Consider the following 12,222-nt stretch of genomic DNA (forward strand, 5'->3'; position numbering starts at 1 on the left):
AAGATGCCTTCAGTTTTCTTTACCCCTGCTCCCCAAAGCTCAGCATACTGTATTTACCCTCCAGCAACAAACTGATGATGAGTATGGCAGGGATACTGAGTCATCCAAAACTCCCCAACTACCTCCTGTCTACGTATCAATGGCCACTGAGTTCCCTCACACGTCCTCGAATTCTACCTCACTTTCATATTTCTTCCTTTTCTGGTCATTTCACCATCAATCGCTTATGGGTGTACGGCGTGGATCTTTCTGACTGACAGCAGTATTAGGCCCAGGACAAAACCAACCCCATGAAAACACCTAATTCCCCCCCCCCAAATTTTTTTTATAAAATCCAATAGCAAGTCTTTAAAAAAAATTTAATCCCAGAGCAAGTTAAAAGAAACACTTCTCAAGGCAAAAATGTAAGGATTTAAAGCAAACCATACTGTGAATAGATTCTGACAGAATAGGGAAGCTCTTGAAGGAAAAGGCAGGAAACCCCTGGTAAAGTTCCAGCAAAACAAATCATCATCCAACTCTGTTCAATAAAGCTACTTATATTTGAGAGTAGCTTGGAAATAATTTCCATGCTCTCTCGCTGCATAAAAAATTCAATAGAAAAACCATAAAGAAGAAGACAAAAAACATGAAAATGAACTCAAGGAGTTTTCTGAGCAAATGCTAATCTCAGATGGAAAAAAAAAATCACAGTGGATGTGTTCTTAGTGTTAGACAAAATGGATTTTGAAAAAAGAAAAAAGACTGTGGGATAAATGTGCCAAATAAAAGAAAGGTCATCTAAGCTTTTAATAGTGCAAAAGTTTCTGTGGCCCCAAATTACTTCTCAATATGAGAAGTAATATTGAAAGCAGGTTATGAAAGATTTCACAGTTGTTTTGGTTGCTTGTATTAGTTCGAGACACACATGTCTGTTGGTTAAGCATGTGCACAAAACAGCCTCGAATCCTAGCAAAGAGTGTAACTCCAGAGTCCAGAGTTAGAGTATGTTTTTGTTTTAGCTATGAAATTCCTTAGAATATTATAATGCCCATCAATAAAAAAATATCTATATTGGCCCAGTTAAGCTACTGTACCTTCTATTAACATTACAGTCTGCAAATGTACACATGGGGAAAGACCTGGATGTTTGGAGACATCGTCCTGTAATGTGAATAAATTAGTAAATGAAAGTTTTTGACTATAACGGTCATTGTTACAAGCCAGAAAATGATATCCAAATTGAGAGATAAGCTGATGGTAGCATCATGGAGCGGAGCTGTCTGGCTACATGTCGGACTGGTGTCCTTCACAAAACTGATGGCAACACAAGGAAGCAACCCTGTGTGACAACATTAAATCAAGTCTCAAGATATCAGCCAAGATGTTAAAGCTTGGGGGCTAATGGGTATTCCAAATGGATCCTAGTATACTCATTGGCCTAAGAGCAAAGCCACCATTTTGGATTGGGCATCACAAAGTTCAGATCTCAGCCCCTTAGAAAATTTGTGGGCAGACCTGATAAGGCATAAGAGAGCAAGAAGGGCAGCAAACTCTTGTATGTCGGTTCTGTCAAAAAGGAATTGGACAAAATTACAGCAAACCTTTGCTGTAATTTCGGTATGTTTCTGGTGAAAAGATACCAGAAACATATGATTCATTCAGTTAAGGATTCTATCAAATGGTTACGTTTGTGAATTTCTAAGTTGAGAAAAAAACTTTCATTATTCTGGTGTTTAGCAAATAGAAACAAAAATAAAGGCTCTGTGTGGTATTATATACAGTATGTACACAAATGGTTTCAACTTTAATTGGATTTGCAGTTTTTTACTTTTCATTTTCTTCAGTTATGTTTAATGTATCATAATTGTGATTTTGTTTGTTTGCTTTACAGTTTAAATGCTTGAAATAAAAGTGACCTTCGATAAAGTTTTACACTACTGAATGAATCATATCCTGTTTTTTTTCCTATTTCAGCCAACGCAAGTTAGCTATTTTTATTACAAGTCAGATAAATTACAGAAAAAAAATATAGAACATTTTATTCAACATTACTTTTCTTGCAAGACTGAGACCGGGTTGGGGAGCTGAGAATAAAATACACATGGAATTTCAAAAGCTTCCCCCCTCCTTATTTTTGAATTAAATCACTATTTGGCTCTAAAGGCTCTGACGGCCAAATCATGTCATAAAGACATAAGCCAAGCTCATATTTTATACTCTCTTTGACCCATTTAACTGACCTCAAACATATGTTGCAATTTTAGTGTCACGTATAAAAAAATTTTTCATGCCAATAACAATTCATATGGTGGTGTGGGTGCATAAAAATGAAACAAAAAAATAATAAAATCGATGTGGCTGGAGACAAAGTCTCTAGAGCAGAACTATGATGTGGAGGAGCCGAAGTTGTTGCAAACCCTCTTACATACATTCATCCGTACAGATGCAGTTGGGGGGGAGGTTGAACAAAAGCACACACCTGCACACAGCAGGCCTGTCTGACACCAATGACCCCGAGAAGGAGGAAGGAACAAAGGGGAGGGAATCAGGATAAAGCAAGAAGGAGAGGCAAGGTTTAGATTGGTTTAGGGCATAAAGGCACCAGAGTTCCAGGGCCCCTACGCTGTTTCCAGACAGTCCCAGCATAGACTGCAGACTTCAGACAGCCGAATCCCTGGAGCCCCCAGGGCAGCGTGGAAGCCACAGATGTTCTTAGGAAGCTCAGAGTATAACACTCCGGCAGAAGAAGGAGAGTGGGAGGTAAAGGTGTGTTGTGGGAAGGAAAGGAAGAGGCAGGAAGGCTCTAGAGTAATAATTCTATAGTTCCCTACAATCTGCAGAACAGGCACACAGAGATATTTCCAAAGCATAAACCCGGAATGGTGCATAAAATGTAAATCCTAAAACATGCGCATGATATATCAGTGTTGTCAATCTGGAGGTAAATCAAGCTAAAGGGACAGGAAATCGATGTAAACTTCACACCTCATAGAAGGGTTTCGGGTCAGCCCAGTTGTGACTCTCCGCATCCTGAAGAATGCAGGTGAGGCAAACCTGGACGCAGTAGCTGGTCAGCTGCTCTCTTAAGGCCTCCACTGCGTCCTGGTATCTCTGGATTGGCAGCAGAGTCAGGGATCTGATCAAAGAAGAAGAAAAGAAAGTTCGAGAAACGCAACAAACAAATCTGTACTGCACATTTTGGACAGACCTCATTTAAGTTCAAGCTTCAACTGTGCATGTCTTATTTTCAGTTAAATGTATGCAGGAATCTGCAATGAAAATATAATCTAAAATAGTAAAGAAAAAATAAACTGTTGGTTTATCCTAGAAGCTCACAAGGAGGTTTATTTTCCCTTTAAAAACAGTTTAATGGAGAGATAAGGGGCCTACAGACACCCAGACAGACTATAGAGGGAATCCACAGAGACTACAAGAGATATGAGATTCTCTACAAAAGTTACCACACAATTTAAGGACGCATTGCCAACCAGTGCTAATTAAACACGTTTATAAGTCACCTTAACTTTTGTGAGGACTTCCAACTTAACAACTGTTTTTAATGACAAAAGTGAACTAACAGCAGCTCTCTGGTGTCATTATAGTGTGCTCTATTACGGAGAGAAAGAAAGATGGAAACTGAAAAACCTGTTGGGTAAAGCTTAGCTACAAAGCAGAAAAAAAGAGGCAGAATATTTTCCCTAGAAGATGAGAGTCCGGTGCCTGCTGCATTTCTGTGCATTAGCAGCTGTCACCCAGTGGAAGCCTGCTGCAGGCAGGGACTGAAATCAGATGAGGCAGGTTCAGCTGAGGGAAGCAGAGGACTGGAGCTGCAACTCGTTGGATTCTGAAACTTCTAACTTCGGTCTCTTGCAATGGCACGTATAGTTGAAATAATAGCACAAATCTGATTTAATTAAGAGAAGTGACTGTGCATCAACATATTTTGAATTTTACCAAAGAGGAAAGCCATGATTTCTATGAGTGAAAATAAAAATGTTGCCTCGATGAGAAGATTTGTAGTTTCACACTATTTGCTTTATGGCAACATAAGCAGAAAAGTAGGTGGATGATAATAAAAGACTATTTTCAAGCAAGTTGTATATTTACTGATAAACTAACATGATTAGGACTAACTCGACTAACTCTACAAAGGAATGAAAGAGTTTCAGCAAATTTCTGAAAGTCATGTAAAAGATGTTGATGGGGAATATTAAAGATATTCCAAGTTGGAAGTTTTCATTGGGATTTATGGGAAATAACTGTAAAATTGGCGAAATTTAAACACACTCTGTCATTTCCAAATACAAATATAACATTTTGTTTTGCCATCAGTGGAAATCAATACAACATTTGCAAGTTAAACATGGACAACATACGTTTAACATATTTAGCTAATAATGCAATCAAAACTTTATGCAATTCACATGTTCAGTCATGTGGCTTTAATAGTCTTGAGCTCTGGCCTCAACATAGCAGGGTTGCAGAAATCATCTGTGCACATCATGGGGGAATGCACAGCGCATGTAGAGGATGTGACCTCATTACGCCTGCTGTAAGCACTGAGCTATGTGAATGTAACGGAGGGATAGCATACACTGAATTGCATTTGCATGCAATTTAATTCTTTTGGCCCAGTTTGTGCTAGCAAATTACAAACTCTTTAAAATCTCTCTAAAGGATAAACAAAATTTTACTGTTTTAATTTCGTTTTGTTCCCATTTATTCCAGTGAATTCCAATAGACTTCTATTGCAAGTTTTCAACTTCCTGGAATTTCACAACTGAAGTTACGACACATACATGGAAGCACAGCAGCTTATGCATAATTCCTTCTCATGTCACGTCAACAGACTCGCTCACACGAGTACACCTGCTTCTTACATTTTAGCGGAAGCTGCACTTGAATCCTTCAGCATGACATTGTAACGCTCCAGTCTCTGTTGCACATAAATGCAGGAAGCAAGCAGAGCAGGCAAGTTCTTCAGGGGTGCAGAGGACGGTACCTCCAGGGCCCTTTCCTGCAAACGGCCCAGCATGGCAAACGCTGCTCTGCTACAAGCTTCCACAAAGCTTGATCGCACCCCCAGGAGAGCAGTGTCCCTGCAGGCTACTGCCAGTGGCAGCAAAGCATCGAGCTCAATCAGAATTGCTCCGCAGAACTGTGGGGGGAGAGAAAAGGCAAAGACAAGACGAGATCAAAACCAGAAGTAAAATCTGTCAGTAGACAGGAGAAAAAATCTGGGAGAGACTTTGTTTATGTGGCAATGAAAAGCATTTTGCAGGGATAATTTGAATATTTAATAGGTAGGGGACTGAGAGTACTATTAGGCATGGGTTTATCTTGAGAAAAATCCCAAAGATCGCATATGCAGAACAACTTCAACAGATAGTTGAAGACATGGCCTCAGCAAAATGATTAAGACTTCATCCGCATGTCAGTCTTACTCCACGACAGAGCACATCAAAATCTTCATAAGGAATTGGTCAGATGATAGTGCAAGGAAAGTCAGAATGTCGAACTTCAGCAAACCCTTAGCTTAAAAGTGTAAATCCATATCTACCCATCAATTTCCCATTGCTGCTTAGTCCTTGGAGTATGGTGGGAGATTTCTGTTTCTCCTATGAGTGCGAACCAGGGTGCACGCTAAACAGGTTGTGCACCATTAGGCAATCGAGCTATTGGAGAATGTAACTTTTTATATTTCTTATATATACCTTGTATTTGTTTATCAGTTGAACCGTAAAGAAAACATATCACTTTAGAAGAAGAAAGTTATTTGAAAAGCTTTATTATGATTGCATGTTTTTTCCCCCAAATCTCAAAAACTTGACATTTTAGCAGAGTTCACCTGAGAGATCCATTAAAAGTGATATTATAAAAGGCAGACAAGTTTAATCAATCAGCCAGCAGTAGGATGCACCATCTTTACTTGTTGCAGGCAGTAGCTGGGCAGCTCAGTACATTGTCATTTCAGAACTACAAAATATATAAATAATTTGCAAACTATCAACCTTTCTACCGAATTTTTAGAAAAATCTCATCCACACACACACGCAAAAACACAAACACACACACATAAACACAAAACAATCACAGCATCGCATCTCTGCTGAACACAGGCTTAAATTTCAACTAGACACGATCAAATTCTGGAATCCCATCAGGACTACTGCAGCAAGGTGAAACAGGCTATAACTTTTCAAGTGCTAGTTAGGGTCTGCTTGGGCTCCCGGCATAGCGAAGGAGACAAACGAGCACCTCAGGAGAGGCTGAAGAGCAGAAAAAGGTGTATTTGGTGATGTAATTGAGAGCTCACATTAAACTGAGGAGGGTCTGGAGAATTAAGGTCCGTCCGCAAGTCAAATTGCTGCTGCTTTTAAAATGAGGTTATTTGTTATTCATTTGTCTGACAATAAAAAAATTTAAAAAAACACACTAAGCCTGTTTATTTATTGACACTAAGGTGAGTACATATAAAAAAGGAAGCACTGAGGTACGAAAGTGTGAATAAAAAAAACTGCGAGATATTGATCCAGATTAGGTTTTTCAGCAAGCAACACAATCTCGAGTGTCTTCTCTTTACAGTCGCCCGGATTTCTTTCGAGCCCGGCTTTATTGTATGCAAATGCATGCAAGTATAACCTTTGGGCTGGAAGGCTCTCATCTTTGAAGCGTTGACCTACACATAAATATGTTGTACAGGTCCTGAGCAGGAACAAATTTTGACACTAGTTAGGAATCAAGAGACACTAATACACACAAAGTAGAAGGATTTAGGAGGACAAAGGTGAAAGAAAGAGGGAGGAATCTGGATGTGCGAAGTGTAGAAGAAGGTTTTAGAAGAATGTGAAACTTTAAAGACATTTTTTTTTAGGTAGAGCTCCCTGAAAAGTTTTTTTTTTTTTTTTTTGCGATTTTGAAACAGGAAAGAAGATGAAGAGAGGCTAAATCAGCAGTGTCAGTAAGTACGCGGCTGCTCAGCCTCAAACACTGGAGATTTTTGGTGGTGTTACTTCTTAAGTCTAGTTTTACATCACACTCTGGTTTTGGGCCTCAGAAAATTCAATCTCCTGCGTCTGTTTCACCTCTTCTTACCTTTCCCAGGCCCTCTTTTCTCATCCTTTGGTCATGTTATCGCTCCTATATCCTTCTTAATGCTATAGCCACTTTCCCTTTGTGATTTGCCCCTCTATCATTAGTAAAACCTCAATTTCCCCACCATTGAATACCTTTCTCCACACATCATCTAACCCCCATAATATCAACCACACCAGTTCTTGGTTTCTTCCTGTCTTTCTTTTGTTCCTGGAATCCTCCCCTCCAGTAATACTGATCACTCTTCCCCAGACCCTTTCTGATCCAGGGCGTCATCTGTGTCAGACTCAAACTATTTGAGCTTTCTATTATAGAGGGAGCTTTCTACGGGAGCTACAAAAAGCATTAATCTCTCTGGTTCGGGCGGCTGTGTGTAAACCCGTATTGTTAAGTCTGATGGTATTAAAGAAGGATGAAGGGAACAGACCCTCCTCAGGGGAGGCTTTATCCTGAGGTTACTTGTGCACAGCATTAAGCTATAAACTAGACCTTGGTGTGTTTTTCTGTTGAGTAAATTTGAGAAGCAAAACCAGGATTCTGCGGATGCAGTATGATTTAGCAGATTACTGCAGAGGGGAAAACAAAAATAAATAAATAAAGAAAACATCAAGAGTCACATTTTTCAATGAAAGTGAGAAGTAACTTCACATAACAGAAGAAAAACTGCAAAGTTTAATACCCATTTCCAAAACGGGACGTTTAATGCTGCCTAACACCAATTCTGTGTAATTTTATTTTATAGCATGAACTAGTAGAGAGGATGAAAACTATAAACGATGATCACCACAAATAAAAATAAATGAAATGTTCCATAAATAATTTTTTTTTTTTTTACAAACTTGCAACTGCTCCATCAAAAAATACCATAAAAAAGTACTGTGGTCCTGAAAGAATGAAGAATCTTTACAAGAATACCTTTGCTGTCATTTTGGGAGTGTCTCTCTCTGAGCCTTTGTAAAAGAAGTCTTCTTTAAGATGTTCGTTGCTGACAGAGAAGTCAGCGATGGGGCTTACGGTGACCAAGGTGTGTCCCGAAGAATGCAAGTCCTCTTCTTGCTGTAGGTTCTTGGCGCAGACGTCATCCAGCACCACTTTAACACAATGCTCCATGTGCGGGACAAGCCTAGTAAAAGCTAACCTCCAGTTAAACTCCAAAGTCTGGGCCTGAAAAGCATGAAATGAGCCAAGAGCCAGCAGAATCATAAAATAGGAAGCAGAAGACATTTTCATGCAACAAACACATGCAAAAAGTCTCACCTCTGGGGTGTGAAGTTTGTCTGCGGTGGGTTTCTTGCCATCTGTTGTCGAACTTGAATCCTCCTTAGGCTTTTTCAGAATGCCTAAATAATGACACAGTATAGCAACTAGCTTCAGTAATCTGTTTCATATAAAAGTAAAATGAAAACCTTCTTTTTGTCAAGCCATCAAATTATGCATATATTTCTATCCACTTTCAATATTATATAGAAGACCATGAGGGATTCTAACAAAAAAAGATGCAAAACTAGTCATATTTGTTGTAAATGTATAATACATTGAACACGTATTCATACTGCTTGAACTTTTTTTTAACATCTTGTTACTTTACAAGCATGAAAGTTAAAGTATTTTAAAAAGACAATAAACCAACACAGAGCAATGCATAATTTTGAAGTGTAAAGAAAAGCGAAAAATGTAACTTAAAAGTATGAAAAAGATAAACAGCAATTAAAGCATCTCCATTATTTCTTTTTGCGTTCTGTATAACTATGTATGTTTTTCTTGTGTCTGCTTGTGATTTATTTTTACTTTTATGTTGTTGTGACAAAGAATTTTTTTTTCCCCCACTGTGGGATCAATGAATTCCAAAGCAAAGCAAAGTAAATGGACGGCCTGTGTGTGCTACACATTAAACAGTAATTTGAGTTCTGGACTTTGGCATTCTCTAACATAGTAATATACTACGGTATGGCCCGTCGAAAATGACTTTCATTTTGTCACTCTTCCACAGAGGCCAGATTTATGGAGTGCATTATTTATAGTTGTTATGTTCACATTGATGAGATATGGATCTCTGCAGGTTTTCTGTTGCACCTTATGCTCTCCATTTTAGGATTGATGGATTGAACAACGCTCAACGAGACGGTCAAAGTTTGGGACACGGTTTTAAAACTCAACTCTGCTTTAGCCTCCTCTACAGCTTCACACCTCGGCCTTCTGTGGTGTTTCTTTGGTCAACAATCTCCTGGTGTTTAACTAATGTTCCCTAATAAGCCTTCATAGAAAAGTTGGATTTCCACTGACTTCAGCTCACACTCGGCCAGAGTCTATTTACTGATTAGGGTTCTTCTGAAAGTGAAAGTCAAGTTTTAAATTGTATAAAGGGGAATGCAAAGTGAAGAGCTAAATTTATTTATTTAAATATTTGTCACATTTTCAATAAAAAAATTTGAAATGAAAAAAAAAAAGCAGAGTATAATTTTAATCATTTAAATTTGTTGCTGCTTCAAAATGAGAACGAGTTGAATGAGGTGCAAATACTTTTGCAAGGTGCTATATTATATTCAGAGGTTGTATCAGTTGAGAGCCTTTGTTCTATTCTTTCTACCACTGAACATTATAAAACAAGGACTATATGTGAATAGAATAAACACACTGATGCCAATCTTTATAATTTTTTCTTGTCTGTATTTTTAGCTTTGAGAATGCTGTCGAATTAAGTCAAGTTAACCTCTACTGCAAACAATATGGAATGGTTATAAAGTCCAGCTTTACACTTGCTACACATAGCTGAATTTACTACAAAGAACATAGACGCTCCACGTTTACGTTAAGCAAAGGTATTTAAGCTGTGAATTTATTTTGGGGTTCTTTGGGAATAACGTGAAGCCAGCTAGTGGCCACATGTCAAACTGCAGGTTAAGTACCACTAAGCTGACCTGACCTGTTTTTCTTTTTTCTTTGTTTCTTTTTAGTCCCAGAGGTTAAAATGGTTTTTTTAAAAATCCATGATGATGACAGAACGACTGCCCGCGTCTCAAAGGAAGCAGAAATAATTTGCCAATAGATGTGTCTCTGCAAGTCCAAATCTGAAATTTAGATAAGATTTGAACCCAGATCTTGGCAACAATGCACAGGATAATTCCATGAGAGGCGATTGTCTCGATTTGTGTAAAGACTGCAGCTTGTGGGGAAGCTGTGGTGAATAAAAGTGCACAGGATGTTGAGTTGGGTTTCAATTAAAAAGCATGAACATCAAGGCCATAGTTTCCTAATCAGAAAGCGAAGAGTTAGACCCCAGGCGAGGCAATTTAGCCGAACAAGACCGTATGCAATGGAAGAAGGAGGAAGCGGCAAGCACATCACTTTTTGACCTTTAAGCTCATCTGATGAATTTCTGGTAATTAAGTCGTTTGATTGCTTGGAATTAATGATTTGGATAACTGCCCTTTAAAGGCTGTTTACCTCTCTGTAAATTGAGCCTTTCCGCAAGTCTTGTTTTTGTAAATGTAACCTTTATGGAAATTACTCCACGCACCAAAAGCTTTCATTTAACATCTCTGCAGTGGCAGTTCAAAGGGGAAAGAGGAAACGGATACTAAAGGCCTGTATAAGACCCCAGATAATACCAAACTAATAAACACTTTTTTCCCCCAGACTTTATGGTGGAATTAGCAAGGAAGTATGCATGCACGCATGTGTGTGTGTGCGTGTGTTTCTGCCTGCAGGAGAGACACTTATACTGGACTATAGCTTTAGATTTGGAAATGCAGAAGTCATATATGAAACCTGGCAACACTTAAACTAACACTTGTGTTGTAGCAGATAATGTAAAGGGTAATATCCCTAGAGGACGAGGGTACAGGTGCGTTTTAAAACAAAGATTTACATGCAAAATGTAAATGTTGACGTTTTATAGAAACAGATTTTACTCCAATTACAGCTGCAACCATAAAGGGGATATCACTCTTCCAGCTTCGAGTATGTTTACACTTTTAACCGTTCTATTTGTGAAGATTTTGTGCTGGTGCATCCCGTAACATTTCAATTCAATACATTGAAATGGATTTCATCGGTTGTGGTTGTAATGTGACAAGATGTGGAAAAGAGCGAAGATATAAATTCCTCTGACATAGCAGTTAACACAGATAACAGATTTTTCACAAGTTGCACCTTTTAAAGTTGGAGTGTCTCCTGTGCAGTCTATGAAGGTGATGTTAGTGACCAGCTCCCTCACATCTCTCTCAAAGCCTAGCAGGATGCAAGCCAGCTGAGTTAATGCCCTCAGTTGGTGGGAGGTCAAACTGAAGCTCCTGCTTTTCAAAGGAAGCTCCATTGGTGCTGTGAAAGAGATGCAAAGAGACAAAATGTACCTTGTATGAGGTCACAGATGACTTGTAGACATAAACATTTAAAAAAGTTTAATGCTCACAAAGAGTAAATAGTTGATGTTTGCTTTCAACACAGCCTTCTTTGCTAAAAACACATTCTTCAGCAAACACTCTCTGTCAGAAGTCTCTTTGCATGGTGACATCTTTTCTAAATATTGACCCATTCGTGTTTTCCTCTTACACAGTGTAAACAAAGAAATACAGAAAAGAAAATTATGCAAAACTTTGCTTCTTGAGAAGTCACACTTGCACAACCTTTCCTCCCAGCACAAAACTTTTTTTTTTTTTTCCCCTCCTCCTAACCCGCAGATGACCCCCTCGGCAAATATGGATTTCCCATTTTGGAGGCTGCCAAAGCCATCACCCGGGGGATGTTCCGCATTAAGCCGGAGAATGGGCGGCTGGGAGATGTGTTGCCATACGCTGAGACACATGCACAAATACTTTTGTGAGTCCGCCTAAATGAGCTCTGCAACTGCAAAGGCATTTGGGAAAGGATGAGCTCAGTATTAGCCTTGACTCTGAAAGCACAGAGATGATTGAGCACTGAGATGGAAAGAAGACGGAGGAGGGGGAAGGGGGGGAGGGTCTTCTTTTCCAATAACGGTGACATTATTGCCTTTGGATCCTAACGTAATTTTGCTATATTGTTAAACAAAATCTGACAATATGACAACAACATTGTCCCCAAGGATGTCTGGTTTAATCATGCATGAGGTTTGATTCAGAGTGTTGTGTCTGGGCACTTGTGTATGTTTTTTATGAGTATTAATGA

The 12,222-nt window shown here is 38.9% G+C and overlaps 1 protein-coding gene across 4 annotated transcripts in view; it reads right to left on the reverse strand.

The window, feature by feature from the left end:
* The window catches only part of kiaa0825 (KIAA0825 ortholog), a 105,284-nt gene extending 93,723 nt beyond the window's left edge, over positions 1–11,561 (reverse strand). For 2 of the 4 annotated variants that reach the window (XR_001776896.1, XM_017306447.1), the window contains exons 1-5: positions 11,230–11,528; positions 8,335–8,417; positions 7,993–8,241; positions 4,863–5,140; positions 2,968–3,118 (exon numbers count right to left, since the gene is read on the reverse strand). Coding sequence is in view for 3 of the 4 variants with exons in the window: in XM_017306447.1 (XP_017161936.1) it covers positions 2,968–3,118; positions 4,863–5,140; positions 7,993–8,241; positions 8,335–8,417; positions 11,230–11,392 (924 nt within the window). In the remaining variant the exon portion in view is untranslated. Of the gene's footprint in view, positions 1–2,967; positions 3,119–4,862; positions 5,141–7,992; positions 8,242–8,334; positions 8,418–11,229 lie in introns of all 4 variants that reach the window. The other 2 variants (XM_017306446.1, XM_017306448.1) reach the window with 2 other exon arrangements.
* Between the last annotated feature and the right edge of the window lie 661 nt (positions 11,562–12,222).

The sequence above is a fragment of the Poecilia reticulata genome, linkage group LG9, assembly GCF_000633615.1.
Source record: "Poecilia reticulata strain Guanapo linkage group LG9, Guppy_female_1.0+MT, whole genome shotgun sequence".
Taxonomy (NCBI): Eukaryota; Metazoa; Chordata; class Actinopteri; order Cyprinodontiformes; family Poeciliidae; genus Poecilia; species Poecilia reticulata.